Here is a 21,763-nt window from a genome sequence, read left to right as displayed (position 1 = left end):
ACAGTGCCCAGGCCCAGAGTTCAGGCCCCACGACCAGACCCCCACCCCCCAAAAAAAAGTCTAAAACAATTCAAGAAAGTAATCAATCTACCTCTAACAATTCATGTCACCATTACCTTCTAACCCTTAAAATGGATGCCAATACATACCAAAAAAAAACAAAAACAAAAAAAAAAAACAAGCCAACTGTCCTTGCCAAGGTCTTCTTGCTATCAGCTATTCCCTTTTGCTTGGAAACAGAACTTTGGAGTCACCTCAAGAAAGGAATTTGGAGCCAATGCTAGTGGCTCACACCTGTAATCGTAGCTACTCAGGAGGCTTGAGACCTGAAGATCAAAGTCCAAAGCAAGCCTGGGCAGACAAATTTGAGAGAAACTTCTAAAAGTGGGGAGGGGTCCTCAAACTTTAACTCCCGTGAAAACAGAGAAACTGAGTCACAGCTTCAATCACTGAGTAAAATCTTTTTTTTTTTTCTTTTGTCGGTCGTGGGGCTTGAACTCTGGGCCTGGGCGCTGTCCCTCGGCTCTTCAGCTCAAGGCGAGCGCTCTACCACTTGAGCTACAGCGCCACTTCCGGTTCTCTGGTGGTTTATTGGAGATAGGAGTCTCATGGTCTCTCCTGCCCGGGCTGGCTTTGAACCATGATCCTCAGATCTCAGCCTCCTGAGTAGCTAGGATAACAGGCGTGAGCTACCAGCACCCGGCTTACTGAGTAAAATCTTATTTGTCTAAAAGATAGGTCTCAAATTCAGGGTGGGAGAGGGAGGGGAAATGAAATTCTGGAAGGATATAAAAAGACTCCATAAGGCCAGGTGCTGGTGTCTCACATCTGTAATCCTAGCTACCCAGGAGGTGAGGTCTAAGGAGTATGGTTCAAAGCCAGCCTGGGCAGGAAAGTTTATGAGACTCTTATCACCAATGAACTACCAAAAAAAAAAAAAAAAAAAAGTATAAAGTGGAGGAGTTGTGGCTCAAGTGGCAGAGTTCTAGCCTTAAGCACAGAAGCTCAGGGACAGCACCTAGGCCGTGAGTTCAAGCCCCAGGACTGGCACCAAAATAAATGTAAGTGAAAAGACTTGCAGAGACTCAGAATCCATCAAAGGGCTGTGGGGGTTGTCTCCCTTCCCCCAGCCCTGGGAAAGCACTCCACCAGCCTGTGAGCTCCCAGGGAAAAGAGCCAGAAGGGCAGGAGAGTGACAGTTCCCTCTGCTGTGGCCTGCAGACCCCACTCCCCACACATCAACACAAGGGCCCTGGTGGAGTGCAGAGAAGAGAGGCCTTTATTGAAGCAGGCCCAGTGAGAATCAGGGTTTTCATCCCTCTCTACACAAAAGCTTTCCGGGCCAGAATTCCAATTAACATCGTAGGCACCAATCCAACAAATGACTCAGAGAGAGAGAGAAACGGGCAACTGCACTTAAGTCCATGCAGGGAGGCAGTGGCCATTATTACACACTGACAGTCACTCAGCCAAAGGAACTTTTGGTGCATATGGGACAAGACAGGTTTCAAGAGTACATTCTGTGAAAAACAGTATCTATATATTTTTTTCTTTTGTGCCAGTACTGGGACTTGAACTCAGGTCTTCATACTCTTACTTGGCTTTTTTAATCAAGGCTGGTGTTCTGCCATTTGAGACACATTTCTACTTCCAGCTTTTTCTTCTCTAGGCTGGCTTTAAACCACGACCCTCAGCCTCCTGAGTAGCTAGGATTATGGACATGAGCCACCAGTGCCTGGCTGGAAGCATGTTTCTAAACCCAGAACTTAGGCAGGCACTGGTGGTTCGCGCCTGTAATCCTAGCTATTCAGGAGGCTGAGATCTGAGGATCGAGGTTAAAAGCCAGCCCAGGCAGGAAAGTCTATGAGATGCTTAACTGTAATTAATCACCAGAAAATGTGAAGTGGCGCTGTATCTCAGGTGATAAGAGCACCAGCATTGAGCAAAAAAGAGCTCAGGGACAGCTCCTAGGCCCTGAGTTCAAGCCCCATGACTAGCTAAAAAGAAAAAAAAAATCCAGAACTTTCAGTCCATAAGTACAAGGTACTTTCCTGATGCTAGAGCTCCCTCCTTTGTCCTACCTCCTTTGTCCCACTACCCCAGCATCTTGTAACCATTGGTTATTTTATGCCACAGGGCTGTAATCTTGAAGGAGAAATGGCTGACAAAAACAGAAATCGTTTCTTTGCTGAGGCAAGGAAATACACAGGTAGCATCATTCAAAGCTCAAGCCAGCCATCAGTGGCTCACACTTGTAATCCTAACTACTTATGAGGCTGAGACCTGAGGATTGTGGGTGGAAGCCAACCTGGACAGGAAAGTCCATGCTTATCTCCAATGAAATAGCAAAAGAGGAAAGTGGAGCTGTAGCTCAAGTGGTAGAAAACCAGCCTGGAGTAAAAAAGCTAAGGGATAGCACCCAAGCCCTGGGTTCAAGCCACAGTATCATCACAAGAGAAAAAAATGCCACCCGATTTATCAACTTATCTAGCAAGCTCTGAGACACCCAACTGGGAGCAGGTGATAGCATTCTTCATGCTTCGTAATTCCAGCCTCTACTCTCTCACTCCAACAGGAAGCCAAGAGTCTGTTCTTGAAGCAGGTTGCTGAGACAAAATGTCTTCAGCAAAGAGTAATGACATTGTAACATAGTCGCAAACTCACATGTATTCTCGTTTCCTCTTCCTTCCTCTCTCTCTCCCTCCCTCTCTTCCTCTTGTTCTTTGAGACAAGTATCTTGCTATGTAGCCCAGGCTACCATCAACCTGAACTTGAGGTCCTCCTCCTTCAACCTGGATTTGTAGGCATGCACCATGAAGTCTGGCCTTCCTCTGTGTCATTGAACAACCGCACTTGCACATGGACTTCTGTACTTAGCCATGGGGAAGTAACAAAGGAAGGACTTACAAGTTTTCAAGATGGGTAGTTAGAAACGGTACAAAAACAGATGAAACTGCTATGTTCAGGCTTGTAGGATTATCTCTGGGAGATGGGAAATGGACACGCTGAGCAGGAAGAAAACCCCCAGATTCCCACTGGGAGGCAATGTAGGAACTATAAAGGCACTGAAGGGAAACCCAGAGGATTCCAAAGGCCAGCTAGGTGATGAGAGGGTGGATGCACAAGGGAATGCTGGAAAGGAAATGCAACATGGAGAGAGAACTCAAGCAATCTCCTGATAGGCTTCCTTGAACCTTTTCTTGGTGTAACTCTAACTTGCAGCAAGCATTATGTAAATGCTTGAGCTACAAAGTAACTCAGGACAAAGTCTCTGTTGGCCAGGGGCTAAAATATAGTTCCAAAATTCTGGGCTGGGAAGATGGCTCTTTCTCACCAACAGTCATTTCTTCCTTTCTTCATATCTTCCTAGCTCTTCGGCAAATTAAGATTCTAGTTAGTTTCTCAAAGCAAATTTTTAGTGGAACGAACATTAGAGCTCAGTCAATTCTATGTGTTTGATTTTTTTTTATGGTAGTAAGATTTGAATTCAAGGCTTCACTCTTTCTAGGTTGGTGCTCCTCTACTTGAACCAAACTTCCAAGTTAGTTTTTGTTTTTGGTCGGTCATGGGGCTTGAACTCTGGGCCTGGGCACTGTCCCTCAGCTCTTCAGCTCAAGGATAGCACTCTACCACTTGAGCCACAGCACCACTTCCAGCTTATTCTATTTATGTGGTGCTGAGTAACCGAACCTCACGCATGCAAGGCAAGCACTCTACCACTGAGCTACCGTCTCAGCTCCCAAGTTTTTTTTTTTGTTTGTTTTTTGGGCTTTGTGTGTGTGCCAGTCCTGGGGAATGAAATCAGGGCCTGGATGCTGTCCAGGAACTTTTTCCCTCAAAGTGCTCTACCACTTGAGCCACAGCTCCACTTCCAGATTTTTGGTGGTTAAATGGAGATAAGAATCTCACAGACTTTCCTTCTCAGGCTGGCTTTGAACTTCCCAGGCTGACTAAGTCTCAGATCTCTGAGTAGCTAGGATTACAAACATGAGCCACTAGCACCAGGCCCACCCTCTTTTTCGCTGGTTAATTCAGAGATGGAGTGTAAGCAAACCTTTCTGCCTGGGCTGACCTCCAACCAGTCCTCCAGATCCCAACTTCCCGAGTAAGTGAGAATTAAAGTCAGGAGCCACCAGCACCAGCCTATGCGTTTTATTTTTAATGGAGTAGGTATTATGAACATATAACCATTCTTCTCTTTATTAAACAAAGGCTCACTGGGTGCATACACTATGTGAGAGAGTGTGATGGTAATAAGGTTACAAAAGCACATGGCAGCCAGGTGCTAGTGGTTCAGGCCTGTAATTTTAGTTACTCAAGAGACTGAGATTTAAGGACTGAGGTTGAGGTTTGAAGCCACCCCAGACAGAAAAGTGCGTGAAAATCTTACCTCCCATAAACAGGAAAAAGTCAGAAGCAGAGATATGGCTCAAGTAGTAGAGTATCAGCCTTGAGTACAAAAGCTCAGGGGCAATGCCTAGGCCCCATGTTCAAGCTCCAGGACCGACCAACACACACACACACACACACACACACACACACACGCACACACGCACACACACACACACACACACACCAGAGAGCTCCCATGCATGGTCTCTGTGCTATCTCTACCTCCCTTGCAGATGGCTATCATAAGCAAGATGGTATAGGTCCCCATCAAGGACCTTGGGCAAAGCTGGGCCCTGTGGCTCACACCTGTAATCCTAGCTAGTCAGGAGGCTGAGATCTGAGGATCACATTCTGAAGCCAGCCTGGCTTGCCCAAGTGACTCTTATCTCCAATTAAGCACAAAAAGTCAAAAGTAGACCTGTGGCTCAAGTTGTAAACAGAGACTTGAGCAAACAGACTCAGGAACAGGGCTCAGGACACAAGTTCAAACCCCAGGACTGGCACCAAAGTAAATAAGTAACTAACTAAATAAAACAATCCTTGGGCATCAGAAGTTTAGCATTCTTGGCTTCCAGAATTGCAAGGTGTGAACTCATGCCATGTGGTGGTGTGTGGACATTTGGCAGTGTGTGAACCTGTGCGTGTGGTGGTGTGTAGACATTTGGTAGTATGTGAACTTGTGCCATGTGGTACTATGTGGATACTTGGCAGTGCATGAACTTGTGCCATGTGGTGGTGCTTGGACATTTGGTAGTGGCAGTTCCAGCAGGCCAAGCTCTGATCAAGCCAGATGAGGGAGCTCGGTGAAAGGACTGAGTCCCTCTGTCCATCTTAATGCTTCTGCTTTGGCAGACACATTAACAATGTGTCTCTAGAGCTCCAGGAGAAGAAAACAGACTCATTAAATGAAGGGAATCATGAAGGACATTGCTGTTCAGGCAGTGCTGTCTATTGGTCCATTGTTCTTCCCTAATTGTCCCACAGGCAAAGTGGACAATGAAGCCCACTGATTCCCCAGCCCAGGGCCCAGACTCTGTTCCTCTGATTCTTCAAAGGCTCAACTCAACAAGAAGACACCCTGACTGTCTCAACAGAATGGACAGTGTCACAAGCAACAGCATTGCTCTGTGTGTGTGTGTGTGTGTGTGTGTGTGTGTGTAGGCATGCACACACGCACATGTACACAGTGGGACTTGAACTTAGGGTATTGCACTCTCCACTTGGCTTTTTTCCCCTCAAGGCTAGTGCTTTATCGTGAGTCATACCTCCATTTCTACCTTTTTGCTGTTTAATGGGAGATAAGAGTCTCTCAGGGCTGGGAATGTGGCTTAGCAGTAGAGTGCTTGCCTAGCATGCATGAAGCCTTGGATTCAATCCCTCAGTACCACATAATCAGAAAAAGTCAATGTGGCATTATGGCTCAAGTGGTAGAGCACTAGCTTTGAGCAAAAGAAGCTCAGGGACAGTGCAGTGCCCAGGCCTGAATTCAAGCCCCCCTGGCAAAAAAAAAAAAAAAAAAAAAGTCTCATATTTATCTGTCTGTGTTGGTTTCAAACTGTGATCCTCGGATGGCAGCCTCCTGAGTAGCTAGGATTCCAGGTGTGAGCCAGAAGCCCTTAGCCTGCATTGCTCTTGATAGCAGCCCACTGAACAGAGATGAAAGTTCTTAAGAGAAGCCCACGTTTATTTATTTGCTTGTGCTGGCTGTGGATTTCCAAATAGACTTCACAAAGCAGTTTGTCAAACCGTGGCCCAACATCTCCTTTTGTTTATTCAGCAAACATTTCCCCCAGCAAATATTTGCTGAGTATCTTCAATTACCAGACATTCTTCTGGACGCTTGAGATACAGCTGTGAGGGAGACAGGTGTGTTCCTGTCCACAAGAGGTTTGCAGTAGCCAGGTGTCAGTGGTTCATGCCTGCAATCTTAACTACTGAGGAGATTGAGATGTATGGATCGTGGTTCAAAGCCAGCCTGGGAACAAAAGTCCATGAAACTTTTTTTTTTTTTTTTTGGGTCCAGTCGTGGGGCCTGAACTCTGGGCCTGGGCGCTATCCCTCAGCTCTTCAGCTCAAGGCTAGCGCTCTACCACTTGAGCCACAGCACCACTTCCGGCTTTTTTCCTTTTGCTTATGTGGTGCTGAGGAATCGAACCCAGGGCCTCAGGCTTGCAAGGCAAGCGCTTCTACCACTGAGCCAACTTCCCAGCCCCCATGAAACTTTTATCTCCAATTAACTACCAGAAAACTGGAAGTGGGGCTGTGGCTCAAAAGTGGTAGAGTGCTCTAGCTTTAAGCAAAAAAATCTCAGGGACAGTGCCTGAGTTCAAGCACCACAACCGACAAAAAAAAAAAAGGGCTGGGGAGGTAGCTCAGTGGTAGAGGCTTGCCTTGCATGCCTGAGGCCCTGGGTTCGATTCCTCAGCACCATATAAGCAGAAAAGAGCCAGAAGTGGTGCTGTGGTTCAAGTGCTAGAGTGCTAGCCTTGAGCTGAAGAGCTGAGGGACACCGCCCAGGCCCAGATCTCAGGCCCCACGACCAACACGCCCCCCCCCAAAAAAAAAGGAAAGAAAAGAAGAATTTTAAAATGTTTGCTCTTGAAAGAAATATATTTTCATCACACACACACACACACACACGCACGCACGCACGCACGCACACACGCACGCACGCACGCACGCACGCACGAACGCACGCATGCCAAGTACTAGACTAGTAGCTCATCACTGTAATCCTAGATACTCAGGAGACAAAGACCCAGAGAATCTGATTCAAAGCTAGCGCAAGTAGAAAAGTTCATAAGATTCTATCTCCAAATAACTAGCAAAAAATTGGACCAGCGGTGTGACTCAAGTGGTAGAACTCCAGCCTAACAAGCAAGCTCATTAAGTGTGAAACTTTGGAGTTCAAACTCCAGTACAGGCAAAAGAAAATATGTATCTCCTTGGTTCTTCTGAGGGCTATTATAATTCAATTAAATGTGCATATAATGAATCCTTCTGACACAGAAAACAGAAAATGCAATCAGCTAAGTCCAGTGGGGAACTACAATCTGACAAATGGTAGACACAGAAGGCAAGGAGGGCCAGGCTTTCCTCACCTTGTTTTATGTAGCAGCTAGCATAAACTCCTGGCATTACCAAGAATATGGTAAATCTAACAAAGAGGGGTGAGGGTGTGGAAACAGACCTCTCTGAAATGCAAAGGCAAAGGAATCCACATGGCCAATAAACACAGTCAGTGATGGGCGCCAGTGGTTCATACCTGTACTCCTAACTACTCATGAGGCTGAGATCTGAGGACAACAGTTAGTCTGGGCAAAATGATCCTTGAGACTCTTACCTCCAGCGAACCATCAAAAAGCCAGAAGTGGAGCTGTAGTTTAAGTGGTGGAGTGCTAGCTTTGAGCAAAAAAGCTCCAGGACAGCACCCAATCCCTGAGTTCAAGCCTTAGGACTGGCACAGAAAGAAGACAGGAGAAAAGAAGAAAGGAAGGGAGGGAGGGAGGAAAGAAAGGAGAGGAGAGGAGAGGAGAGGAGAGGAAAAGAGAGGAAAGGAGAGGAAAAGAGAGGAAAGGGAAAAAAGAAAAAGGAAAAGGCAGGCAGGAGAAAGGAAGGAAGGAAAGAAGGAAGGAAGGAAGGAAGGAAGGAAGGAAGGAAGGAAGGAAGGAAGGAAAAGGCAGGCAGGCAGGCAGGCAGGAAGGCAGGAAGGCCGGCAGGCAGGAAACTGGTGCCAAGCCGACCATGATGATTGGGGCTGGGAAAGTGTCTCAGCGGTAGAGCTTACTTCAAATGCAAGAGGCCCTGGGTTCAATTCCTCAGCACCACATAAACAGAAAAAGCAGGAAGTGGCACTGTGGCTCAAGTGGTAGAGCGCTAACCCTGAGCTGAAGAGCTGAGGGACAGCACCAAGGCCCAGAGTTCAAGCACCACGACCGACAAAAAAAAGAAAGAAAGAAAGAAAAAAAAGAAACAGCTGCCCATCAGGCAAAGTGAAGGCAGGGGTACCAGAGGGGAGGAGACTTCTCCAAACAGCAGCATAGGTGCAGATGGAGCCCTGCACACAGGCAGCAGGGAGAGCTCTGGCTTTCCTAGCCTAGGCCAGCAGGCTGATCCCACTGTCTCAGAATAACTTGTTGAGCCTAGATTGTATCTAGGACTCATCTTACCTTTCCTTTCCTTCCTTCCTTCCTTCCTCCCTCCCTCCCTCCCTCCCTCCCTCCCCCACCTCCTCTGTTCCTCCCCCACCTTCCTTCCCATTTGTTCTGGTACTAGGGCTTAAAACTCAAAGCCTCAATCTCTTGCTTGGATTATTTTTGCTCAAGGCTGGCACTCTACCATGTGAGCCACAATTCCACTTTCAGGTTTGTGCTGGTTACTTGGAGAAAAGTATCCTATGAACAGGTCTTCCTGGGCTGACTCTGAACCACGATCCTCAGATCTCAGCCTCCTGAGTAGCTAGGATTACAGAGGTGAGCCACCAGCACCAGGCTAGGATCCATCTTTGATGTGAACTGGACCAAAACATGAACTTTTTTTTGGGGGGGGGGATGATTTATTCAAACATAGTGATAATCCTGACTCTGTTTATTTCAGATCAAGGTACAAATCCCACGTTGCTAATAGAGAAAGCGGATCTATTTCCTAATCGGGTTTTCTAGGCAGTACATTAAAATAAAGAAAAGAGGAAAGAGCGAGGGAAGGGGGTGACACTGTCCAAAAAGAAATGTACTCATTACCTGATTTATGTAACTGTAACCCCTCTGTACATCTTCATTAACAAGACCTTAAAAATAAGTGAATAAATAAGAAGAACAGAAGAGCTAGGTGTGGGAGTGCATGCCTATAATCCCAGCACTCAGGAAGTGGAGGCAGGAGGATTTCAAGTTTGAAGCCTGGCTGGGTTTATCTAATAAGATTCAGTCTCAATCAACAAATGAACTAGTTATTAAATCAAACAAGCCAGTTACCTGGCATTAAGTCCTGAATTAATACCATTTCTGTCAGGCTAGAAAGCCAACTTGTATCTAGGCACATCAAAGGGCACCAATGAGGCTGGTATTTGGAGGATGTGGGGCAGGTGTTTCCTGCCGATTCAGGTCCCAGACCAGGAGTGGTCCCCATGGGGGACAGGGCTGTGAGTCTGTCATGAAGTCAGCTATTGGTCACACTGGGTAGGATGTGTTCTGGGCAGTTCTTTCCTACAGGAGAAGATGTGGATGGGTGGAAGTAGTGCCGGGAATCCCCATTCATCTGGAAAAGTGTGCTCACCTATGGCTGGCTGCACGTACACATCCAAAGCATTTGTCAGCGCAATAGTATTTCTCTCAATCAGAAGCTTAAGGGTGGATTTGGCCATGACAATGCCATGCTAATGACACTGTCTGACCTTCGAGTGACTCATTCACCGCCTTCTCTGCTGACTGGACCAGGCAGAGAGGGCAATGCAAAAAAAAAGGGGGAGAGGGGTGAAAATACCACAGGGAAATGGCCATGCCAACTCTACTCTTGCAAATACTGTTCGTGTGTGTGTGTGTGTGTGCGCGCGCGCGTGTGTGTGTGTGTGTGTGTGTGTGTGTGTGTGTGTGTGTGTGTGTGTGTGTGTGTGTGTGTGTGTGTGTGTGTGTGTATACGTGCGCACTGGTACTTAGGGCTTCAGGCTTCAGGATCTTGCAGGGTAGCCATAGCTTCCATTTCAAGCTTTTAGCTGGCTAATTGGAGCTCAGTCTCACAGACATTCCTGCCTGGGCTGGCTTTGAACTGGGACACACAGCTCTGGCTGCTCAGTAGCTAGGATTACATGCATATGCCAACAGCACCTGGCTTAAATCCTATTGATTTTAACCCAGCTTTTTTTTCTAACAAGTGCCCTGTAATAGCAAGAAGCCATACTGCTGTGGGCTTGGAAAAATGGAGGGCAGGGCTGAGTGTCAATAAATTAAAGAGCTGGCAAAGGACAGTTAAGCAGCACTGGCACGTGTGTGTGTGTGTGTGTGTGTGTGTGTGTGTGTATACTCGCACACACACTTGTCTATCTTATGTATCTGTGTCTATCTTGTGTATACATAGGGAAAGGTGCCCAGTCAATTTCAATCTGTAGATTTCTGGCTTCCAAACTATAAGAGTATCAGTCTGTGTTGTTTTTAAGCTACCCAAGCTGTTGTCTTTTGTTAAGATACCAATTTAAAAAAAAAATGATGTAAGGCAGGCACTGCTGCTCACACCTTTAATCCTAGCTACTCAGGAGGCTGAGCTGTGAGGATCACGGTTCAAAGCCAGCCCGGGGAAGAAAGGCGATGAGAAAACCGGAAGTGGTGCTGTGGCTCAAGCCCGGCTCCAGAAAATTCTTTTTTTTTTCTGGTCAGTCATGGGACTTGAACTTTGGGCCTGGGCGCTGTCCCTCAGGTCTTCAGCTCAAGGCTAGCACTCTACCACTTGGGCCATAGCACCACAACCGGTTTTCTGGTGGTTAATTGGAGATAAGAGTGTCACAGACTTCCCTGCCTAGGCTGGCTTTGAACCGTGATCCTCAGATCTTAGCTGCGTGAGTAGCTAGGATGACAGGTGTGAGCCACCGGTGCCCCACTTGCAGGAGATTCTTATCTCCAATTAAGTACCAAAAAAAATGTCAAAAGTGGAGGTATAATTCAAGTAATAGAGCATTAACCTTCAGCAAAAAAAAAAAAAAAAAAAAAACACTCAGGGACAGTGCCCAGGCCTTGAATTCAAGTCCCAGGATAGGCACCAAAAAAAAAAAAAAAAAAGAGAGAGGAAAAAAAAGTATAATTTGAGATAATGTACATGAAAATTCATTATGCTAGTACTCATTGAGTAGCTCAAGTATGAGTTTTCTATAACCTTGAAGAAAATCAATCCTGAGTAGATTGGAGTATCGTTGGCTGTGAGATTAAGCTGTAAATTCCCTTAGGAGAATTAAATGCCTGAGCAGAATCTTAATCAGGCTGGACCTGCCATCCCGGTGTTCTCTAGAAATAGAGGTCAAGATGTTAAAAGAAAAGGAAGAAAAAAAAAGATTAAACTTGTCCACTAAGCATTCTAGCTGAAATGCTGACTGTATTACCTGGCCATCTACCCAGGCAAGGCAGGGAACAGAAAAACAACACTTGGGGTAGGAGAGAAAGTCTAAAATCAAATGAAGCTATTTTTAGCCCCTAAATCAATGTGTGCAAAATGGCTTGGGCACAAGATCCTTCTTCTTTTTTTCCAAGAGGTAGGAAGGGAACCCTACCCACTAGAGAAGAAAAAGCAGAAGGGAAAGGAAGACAGTAAGAGGAGGAGGTAGAAAAGATGAAAGGAAGCATGGGAAAAGAAATCCCCAAAGACAGCCAGGAGTGGTGCTAGTGGCTCCTGCCTGTAATCCTAGCTATTTAGAAGGCTGAGGTCCCAGGATCGAGGTTCAAAGCCAGCCTGTACAAAAAAAGTCCATGAGCCTTTTATCTCCAATAAACTACTCAGAAGAAGCCAGAAGTAGAGTGCTAGCCTTGAGCACAAAGAGGCTCAGGGACAGTGCCCAGGACCTGAGTTCAAGCCCCAGGACTGGCAAAAAAAAGGTACATGCCAGCTCTTATTTTGTTTTGTACCAATCGTAGGGCTTGAACTCAGGGCCTGGGCACTGTCACTTAGCTTTTTACTCAAGGTTAGTGTTCTACCACTAGATCCATGACTCTACTTCTGGCTTTTTTGGGAAATAAGAGTCTCAAGGGCTTGAACCAAGATCCTCAGCTCCCAGTAGCTAGGATTATAGGTGTGAGGCATCAGCATCTGGCTGCCAGTTCTTCATTTTAAAAAATAGGCTGCCTTGGGCTGGGAAGGTGGCACAGTGGTAGAGCGCTTGTCTTGCATTCATGAAGCCCTTGGTTCCATTCCTCCGCACCATATAAGCAGAAAAAGCCAGAAGTGGCACTGTGGCTCAAGTGGCAGAGTGCTGGCCATGAGCTGAAGAGCTGAGAGAGAGCGCCCAGACCCAGAGTTCAGGCCCCACGACCGGCAAAAAAAAAAAAAAAGAAAGGAAAAGAAAAGTAGGCTACCTTGCCAAGCACTGGTGCTTCATACCTGTAATCCTAGCTACTGAGATCTGAGGATCCCATTTCAAAGCCAGGTAGGGCAAATGAATCTGAATCTTGTCTCCAAATAACCAGCAAAAAAGCTGAAAATGTTGCTGTGGCTTAAGTAAGTGGTAGAGTGCCAGCTCCGAGCAAAGAAAGCCAACACACAGTACCCAGGCCCTGAGTTCAAGACCCATTAAAGGCATAAAAATAAATAAATAAAAAATAGGCTGCCTTTTACTGCTTTGTGTTTGTAAATGCTGAGTGATAACACATGAAAACTTTATGATCTTGAGAAAATACCAACTATGCAAATTATCCTAAAAGATTAAAAAAAAAAAAACACAACTCCAGTAACCATTTTTACATTGTATTCTAAGCAATGCTCTCTCAACGAGTCTAACTTTAACTTGACTTTTCTTGCAGATTCCCCTTTAAATTCTCAATTGGCCAGTGATTTAATGACTGCAGAGGGGCAGGAAATCAATGGACCTGTCATAACAGGCCAGAACTCTACGCTCCCTCTCATTGTCCAAGGCAGAAATCAAAGCCACCAACAAAAAGGTTAGGATTTTGAAGCTACAGCCAAATGATGCCCAAATATCTAAATGTTGGGAATATTTTCAATATGGCTTAAAATTTGGAAGCCAAGTGCTGGAGGCTCATGCCTGTAATCCTAGCTACTTAGGAGATCTGAGATCTGAGTCAGCCCCCAAGAAAGTCGATGAGACTCTTGTCTCCAATTAACCAGCAAAAAGCTGGAAGTGGAGCTGTGGCCTCTTCTGGTAGAGAACCAGCCTTGACTAAAAAAGCTAAAGGACAGTACTCAAGCCTTGAGTTCAAGCCCTAGCACTTATAAATACACACACACACACACACACACACACACACACACACACACACACACTTGCGCGCGCGCGCGTGCACGAACATTTTCCCCCTTTGTAGTTGGGATTACAGAGATTCAGATCCTTACAACTTTCCACAATAAGCTCAAAAATATGAAAGGTATTTTTAGAAGACCATGCAGCATCATTTTGATCTATAAAAAAGCTGATTAGTTCTCAAGGACAAAAATAGTAACCCCAGGAAGTAGCGCTGTGGCTCATGTAGTAGAGCATTCGCTTTGAGCTGAAGAGCTCAAGGACAGTGTCCAGGTCCTGAGTTCAAGCCCCACGACCAACAACATCAACAAAAGAAAATAGTAACCCCACTTTCCAAATCATTTGCTAAACATTGATGGCTCACACCTGTACTCCTAGCTACTCAGGAAGCTGGGATCTGAGGATCCTAGTTTAAAGCCAGCCTGGGCAGATAAATGCAAAAGACTCTTATCTCCAATTAACCAGTAAAAAGCCAGAAGTGAGGGTATGGCTTAAGTAGTAGAGTGATAGGCTGGAGCAAAAAAAAATCTAAGAGAGAACATGAGGGCCTGAGTTTAAGCCTCAATATCCTCATTTAAAAAAAAAAAAAAAAGAATCCAAGCCTTGTGCCAGTGGCTCATGCCTGTAATTCTAACTACTAAGGAGACTCAAATCTAATGATCACAGTTTGAAGCCAACTAAGACAAGAAAGTTCATAAGCCTCTACCTCCAGTAAACCAGCAAAAAGCCAGGAATGGGCTGGGAATGTGGCTTACAGTCAGGGTACTTCCCTAGCAACCATGAAGCCCTGGGTTCAATTCCTCAGTACCACATACACAGAAAAAGCCAGAAGTAGCACTGTGGCTCAAGTGTAGAGCGCTAGCTTTGAGCAAAAAATGAAGCTCAAGGACAGTACCCAGGCCCTGAGTTCAAGCCCCAGGACTGGCAAAGAGAAAAAAAAAAAAGCCAGAAGTGGAGCTGTGGCTCAAATGATAGAGTGCCAGCTTTGAGAAAGAAAAAAACAAAAACAAAAACAGGGACAGCCCCCAGGCCTGAGTTCAAGCCCCAGGACAGACAGACAGACAGACAGACAGACAGACAGACAGACAGACACACACACACACACACACACACACACACACACACACACACACACACACACACACAGAAAAAGAAAAATCACGGTGTGCGCAGACCCTGAATTCAAGCCCCACAACCAGGACAATAAATGAATAAATGAATGAATCAGAAAATGGAAAACACTACTGTCTATCTCTTCATAGAGAAACTAAAAGTACATGCTTCCTGCAAGAACGCATGGATCTACTGACCAATCAATGCTGACTCCTTGTCCACTGGGATTTTGCAGGCATCCTAACGCATGCACAGAGGCGCCCGCGCAGGCCTGCCTTCCGGGAAGAGAAACCTCACACCAGGGGCATCTCTCCCCCCCACACTCAGAGGTGATACTCAATCCTGCCGGCCTGACACTGGACCTGAGGGTTCACTTGAGAACAGCTCTCTTCTACGCCCTCTCCAGCATCGCATCTCTCCAGGGCCACTTGGGTTCCTGTTACTGCCTGCCCAGCATCACCTCCTTCCCCCACTTCATTTCTCCCAGGCATTCATTCCTCACTTGTTCTCCACAATGTCCAGGCTTAATTAAGTCTTGGCATGAGCAATAGGCATATAATTATTGGGCTTTTTTTTTTTCTGGTACTTGGGCTTGTACTCAGAGCCTCCCACTCTCACTTGGCTTTTCTGCTCTAAGGTGGCATGCTACCATTTGAGCCACAGCTCTACTTCTGGCTTTTTTACTGCTTCACTGGAGATAAGAGCCTCACAGACTTTCCTGGCCAGGCTGGCTTCGAACTGTGATCCTAAGACCTGAGACTCCTGAGTAGCTGAGATTACAGGCGTGAGCCACTGGCACCCCATAGGACCACCTGTTAGAGGCTTTGTCCAAGCCAGGCTGTGCTTGCTAGATAAGTGCTCTACCACTTGAGCCACCTCCTGCTCTCTTGCTTTTAGATTTTTTTCTTTCCTCAGATAGCACCTCACACTTCTTTCTATAAAGTACAAGGCCTTATAAATGGCGCTGTGGCTCAAGTGGTACAATGCTAGCTAGCCTTGAGCATAAAAGCACAGGGACAATTGCCCAGACCCTGATTTCAAGTTGCAGGAGCAGCACACAAAAAAAATGTGAAGCCTTGACTTCAAGCCCCAATACTGGCGCTCTCTCTCTCTCTCTCTCTCTCTCTCTCTCTCTCTCTCTCTCTCTCTCTCTCTCTCTCACACACACACACACACACACACAGGCACGCCCACACCCACGTACGCACATACACACTCATAATAATAATCAAGTGCAAGGCCCTGAGTTCACAACCCCAATAACTAACCCCCCATACCCATGTTCTACCACTTGAACCATACCTCCAGCCCTTGTTTGCTTTCCTCATTTTTCTAATAATGTCTAGCTTTTTGCCCAGGCTGACCTGGCCTATAATTCTCCTATCTACACTTCCTATGTAGCTGAAATGTCAAACTACTACAGCACCATGCCTAGCTTTTTACTGACTGAGACAAGGTCTCTCTCTACCATTCTGCCTCCACTGGCTTCACACCGTGATCCTCCCAATCTCAACCTCCTACGTAGCTACAATGACAAGTGTGAGCCACTGTGCTTGGCTTATTTTATGCAATTAATATCTACTAATTTAAAAACAAACCTCTACCTCATAGAAAACTTAATTCAAAGTAGAGCATATATCTAAATTAAAAACTGCAGGGACTGAGGATGTGGCTTAGTGATAGAGTGCTTGCCTAGCATGCACGAAGCCCTAGTTTGATTCATTAGCACCACATAAACAGAAAAAAACAGAAGTGGTGCTGTGGCACAAGTGGCAGAGTGCTAGCCTTGAGCAAAAGAGGCTCAGGACAGTGCCATGGCCCTGAGTTCAAGCCCCAGGACTGGCAAAACACACACACACATACACACACACACACACACATTCATAAAAACTTCAAGGCTTTGAAAAATTCAGGAGAAATTCTCCATTATCTGGAGATTCTACAAGATTCTTCAGCCTGACACCACAAAGTTTTTCCTTAAGAAAGTAAAAATGTTCAGTATTTGCATCTCCATTAGGAAGATGCAAATTACAACACAATGGAGTCAGGTAAGGTGGCTGACGCCTGCCTATAATCCTAGCTACTCAGGAGGCTGAGATCTGAAGATCGCAGTTCAAAGCCAGCCCAGACAGGAAAGTCTATGAGACTCTTATCTCTAATAAACCACCAGAAAACAGGAAGTGTTGCTGTAGCTCAAGTGATAAAGTGCTTGCCTTGAGCTGAAAAGTACAGGGACAATGCCCAGGCCCAGAGTTCGAGCCTCACAACCAACAAAAACAAAAAAAACAAAAACAAAAACCCCACAGTGGAGCTAGGTGCTGGTAGCCCATGCCTGTAATCCAAACTACTCAGAAGGATGAGATCTAAGAACCATGGTTTGAAACTAGCCCAGGCAGAAGTCTGTGAGACTCTTACGTCAAATTAACCACCAAACGTCCAATGTAGAGCTCTGGCTCAAGTGATAAAGTATCAGTCTTGAGCAAAAAAGCCAAATCATAGTGCAAGGCCCTGAGTTCAGGCCTCCAGTATCAATGTACTGGGCCTAATTCATCTTATATTGTATTGCACACAACACATAAGCACACACACTTTTGCCATATATTTTGGTTATCTTTGTCCATCTTGCATGGATACTTTCTCTTTCCAACCACTGTACATCAGTCAATGTACAGAGTTCAAAAATAAATAAGGGCTGGGAAGGTGGCTCCGTGGTAGAGTGCTTGCCTTGCATGCATGAGGCCATGGGTTTGATTACTCAGCACCACATAAGCAGAAAAAAAAAAGCCAGAAGTGGCGCTGTGGCGCAAGTGGTAGAGCGCTAGCCTTGAGCTGAAGAGCTGAGGGACAGCGCCAGGCCCAGAGTTCAGGCCCATGACTGGACCCAAAAAATAAAAATAAATAATACCAAGTCTACAATTAAAACAAATCTGGAGCCAGCTGCCGGTAGCTCACCTATAATCTTAGCTACTCAGGCAACGGAGATCTGAGGATAGCGGTTCAAAGCCAACATGGGCAGGAAAGTCCATGATACTCTTCGTTTTTGTTTTTTGTTTTTGGTCCGGTCGTGGGCCTGAACTCTGGGCCTGGGCGCTGTCCCTCAGCTCTTCAGCTCAAGGCTAGTGCTCTACCACTTGAGCCACAGTGCCACTTCCGGTTTTGGGTTTTTTTTTTTTTGCTTATGTGGTGCTGAGGAATTGAACCCAGGGCCTCATGCATGCAAGGCAAGCGCTCTACCACTGAGCCACCTTCCCAGCCCGTCCATGAGACTCTTATCTCCAATAAACCACCAGAAAACCAGAAATAGTGCAATGGCTCAAGTGGTAGAGTGCTAGCTTGAGCTGAAGAGCTCAGGGGCAGTGCCCAGGCCCAGAGTTCAAACCTCACAACCAACATCAACAAAAAAAGAAAAATCTGGAAAAGATAAAAAAACAAAATAAGACAAAAAGCAAAACAAGAAAGATGAAAGTGGTACAGGTGGTAGAGTGCTTGTGTAACCAGAAAACAAGCTGAGTTCAAATCCCAGGGTTACTTAAAAAAAAAAAAAAAGCAACAAGCTGGGACCTATGGCTCATACCTGTAATCCTAACTACTCAGAAGGCTGAGATCTGAAGTTGAGTTTATAGTCTGCTTGGGTAGTAAAGTCCAGGAGACTCTTATCTCCCATTAAGTAGCAAAATGCTGGAAATGGTGGTGTGGCTCAAGTCATAGAGCACCAGCCTTGAGGGAAGAAGCCAAGCAGAGTTCAAGGTTCTGAGTTCAAGCCCCAACATCAATGGTACTGGACCTAATTCATCTAAGTTATAATTTCCTGCCTTTTCTATAACCAGCACACATTACCAGACACTTCTAGAACACTGTGTTGTTTCCAAGGGATTAGACTCTTGAGCTAACACTCTTTTTTTTTTCTGGTCATGGGGCTTGAATTCTGGACCTGGGCACTGTCCCTGAGCTCTTTAGCTCTACCACCTGAACCACAGCTCCACTTCTGGTTTTCTGGTGGTTTATTGGAGATAAGAGTCTCACGGACTTTCCTGCCTGGGCTGGCTTTGAAACATGATCCTCCGACTGCAGCCTCCTGAGTAGGTAGGACACAGGCATGAGCCACCGGCGCCTGGCTTTTTTTTTTTTTTTTTTTGCCAGTCCTGGGGTTTGAACTCAAGGTCTGCTGGGCACTGTCCCTGAGCTTCTTTTGCTCAAGGCTAGCATTCTATCACTTGAGCCACAGTGCCACTTCCGGCTTTTTCTGTTTTTGTGGTACTGAGGAATTGAACCCAGGGCTTCATGTATGCTAGGCAAGCACTCTATCACTAAGCCACATTCTCAGCCCCAAGCTAACACCTAACACTCTTTTATTTTGGTGGGGGGGGGGGGGGTCCGGTCGTGGGGCCTGAACTCTGGGCCTGGGCGCTGTCCCTCAGCTCTTCAGCTCAAGGCTAGCACTCTACCACTTGAGCCACAGCACCACTTCCAGCTTTTTTCTTTTTGCTTATGTGGTGCTAAGGGCCTCATGCATGCAAGGCAAGTGCTCTACCATTGAGCCACCTTCCTAGCCCAATGTCAACTGAATTTACACCACTCCATGGCAGAACACAATGGTCTTCTCCATTTGGAATTAAGCCATGTAGTGGGGAGATAGTGACATGAGGATTCTTGTATTTTTTTAAACCCTTGACAAAACTAGCAAAGCCAATTTTCGTTTTTTGGTGTTTTTTTTTTGGGTCCAGTCGTGGGTCCTGAACTCTGTGCCTGGGTGCTGTCCCTCAGCTCTTCAGCTCAAGGCTAGCACTCTACCACTTGAGCCACAGCACCATTCTGGCTTTTTTTCTTATGTGGTGCTAAGTAATCGAACCCAGGGCCTCAAGCATGCAAGGCAAGTGCTCTACCACTGAGCCAACTTCCCAGCCCAAGCAAAACCAATTTTCAAGTACATAATTCAGAGGAACTTTCTCTAGTGTGTGTCCAAGGTGAAACTTGAACTCAGGGCCTTGTGCTCTTGTTAAACTTTTTCCATGAAGGCTAGTGCACTTCCACTTGAGACACAACTCTACTTCCAGCTTTTTGCTGGTAAATTAGAAATAAGAGTCCCTCAGATTTGTCTATCTGAACTAGATTTGAACTGGGATCCTCAGATCTCAGCCTCCTAAGTAGCAGGGCATGAGCCACTGGTACCTGTCTGTAAAAACTTTCTTTAAAAATATTTTTTTGGGCTGGGAAGATGGCTCAGTGGTAGAGTGCTTGCCTCACATGCATGAGGCCCTGGGTTTGATTACTCAGCACCACATAAGCAGAAAAAGCCGGAAGTGGTGTTGTGGCTCAAGTGGTAGGGCGCTAACCTTGAGCTGAAGAGCTGAGGGACAGTGCCCAGGCCCAGAGTTCAGGCCTCACGACCAGCATGCCAGTGGCTTAAGCCTGTAATCCTAGCTATTCAGAAAGTTGAGATCTGAGGACTGTGGTTTGAAGCCAATCCAGGCAGCAAAGTCTGTAAGTCTCTTGCCTACAATTAAGTGCCAAAAAGTCAGAAGTGGAGCTGTGACTCAAGTGCTAGAGCACTGGCCTTGAGCAAAAAAGCTCAGGTGCAGCACCCAGGTGCTGAGTTCAAACCCCAGGACGACCCCATCCCATCCCCTGGAAAAAAAAAGAGAGAGAGAGAAGGGAAAACTCATCACACACACACATCATTATTTCTCTAAAAAGGTAGAAAAGTCAGGGCTTTCTAAGGTCAGCCACCTATGCACACTTGTCTCCTAGAGAGAACACACGACCTCATTCTGTCCCTAAGCAGGTGACTGGAACCGCTCCCCTCACCTCCTTCAGATCCTGCAGGAGAGCCGTGAGCCTCTCGTTCTCTGCCTGGACATTGGTGACCACAGCCCGGCTCTGCTTCAGCTCGTTCTGCATCTCCAAAATCTTGCCCAGGTAGTAGGCTTCCTTTGAGGCCGACTCCTGCAGCAGCGTCTCCTCTCGGCTCTCTCCATCCTCAGCCACTTTCCGGTGGATGGAGTAGGACTGCCCGAATGCCTGCAGTGTTCGGGAAGAAAGAGGGAGACAATGAAGTGCATCGCAAAACTACAAACAGGCATGGGAATTTATTTATTTTTTTTGTCAGTCATGGAGCTTGAACTCAGGGCCTGGGTGCTCTCTCATCTCTTCTGCTCAAGACTAGTACTCTACCACTTTGAGTCACAGACCAATTTCCAGTTTTCTGGTGGTCAATGGGAGGTAAGAGTCTCATTGACTTTCCTGCTAAGGCTGGCTTTGAACCTGAATCCTCAGATCTCAGCCTCCTGAGTAGCTAGAATTACTGGCATGAATCACTTGACTTTTCCTTGATTATTGTTTGTTTGTTTGTTTGTTTGTCCTGGACTTTGAACTCAAGGCTCTGTTCCTGAGCCTCTCTATGTTCAAGGTTGGAGCTCTACCACTTGATCCACAGCGCCACTTCTAGCTTTTTCTCTTTATGTGGTACTGAGGAATCAAACCCAGGGCTTCATGCATGCTAGGCAAGCACTCTACCATTTTGCCACATTCCTAGCCTTTCCTTTATTTTTCATTTGTATATGTGTATGTGTACAATACTGGGGCTTGAACTTAGGGCCTGGGCATTATCCTTGAGCTTTTTATTTATTTATTTACTTATTTTGGGTCCGGTCATGGGGCCTGAACTCTGGGTCTGGGCACTGTCCCTCAGCTCTTCAGCTCAAAGTTAGCACTCTACCACTTGAGCCACAGCGCCATTTCCGGCTTTTTTTCTTTTTGCTTATGTGGTGCTGAGGAATCGAACCCAGGGCCTTGAGCATGCAAAGTAAACTCTCTACCACTGAGCCACCTTCCCAGCCCTATCCTTGAGCTTTATTGATCAAGGCTGTGGCTCTCTACTATTTGAACCACACTTCTACTTTCATCTTTTTTGCTGGTTAATTGGAGATCAGAGCCTCATGGATTTGTCTGCCCAAGCTGGCTTTAAACTTCTGGTTTTCAGGTGGTTAATTGGAGATAAGAGTCTCACAGACTTTTCTGCCTGGGCTGGCTTTGAACACAATCCTCAGATCTCAGCCTCTTAAGTATCAGCTAAGATTACAGGCGTAAGCCAGGGTCTTCTGGCTCTTCCATTTAATTTTTTAAAATTATATTTAAATTGTTGTACAAGGGGTTTTTCAATTCAACTTATCAATTTATAAATAAAATGCACTTTTTTGAAACTTTGAAACTTTCTTCAACTATCTTTAGACAGGGATTGGTGGCTCGCACCTGTAATCCTAGCTGGTAAGGAAATCTGAGGAACAGAGTTCAAAGTCAGCTTGGGCTGTG

The 21,763-nt window shown here is 46.0% G+C and overlaps 1 protein-coding gene across 10 annotated transcripts in view; it reads right to left on the bottom strand.

Annotated features, from left to right (window-relative positions):
- Window positions 1-21,763, bottom strand: part of Bicd1 (BICD cargo adaptor 1) — a 105,584-nt gene that overhangs the window by 51,510 nt on the left and 32,311 nt on the right. For all 10 annotated transcript variants that reach the window (XM_070038533.1, XM_070038551.1, XM_070038542.1 and 7 more), the window contains exon 2: window positions 20,261-20,473. In XM_070038533.1, coding sequence (XP_069894634.1) covers window positions 20,261-20,473 — 213 coding nt within the window. The remainder of the gene's footprint in view (window positions 1-20,260; window positions 20,474-21,763) is intronic.

The sequence above is a fragment of the Dipodomys merriami genome, unplaced genomic scaffold (assembly GCF_024711535.1).
Source record: "Dipodomys merriami isolate MVZ:Mamm:240054 unplaced genomic scaffold, mDipMer1.0.p SCAF_10, whole genome shotgun sequence".
NCBI lineage: Eukaryota > Metazoa > Chordata > Mammalia > Rodentia > Heteromyidae > Dipodomys > Dipodomys merriami.
Note: the sequence above shows the minus strand (reverse complement) of the source record. Positions and strands in the feature narration are given on the sequence as shown.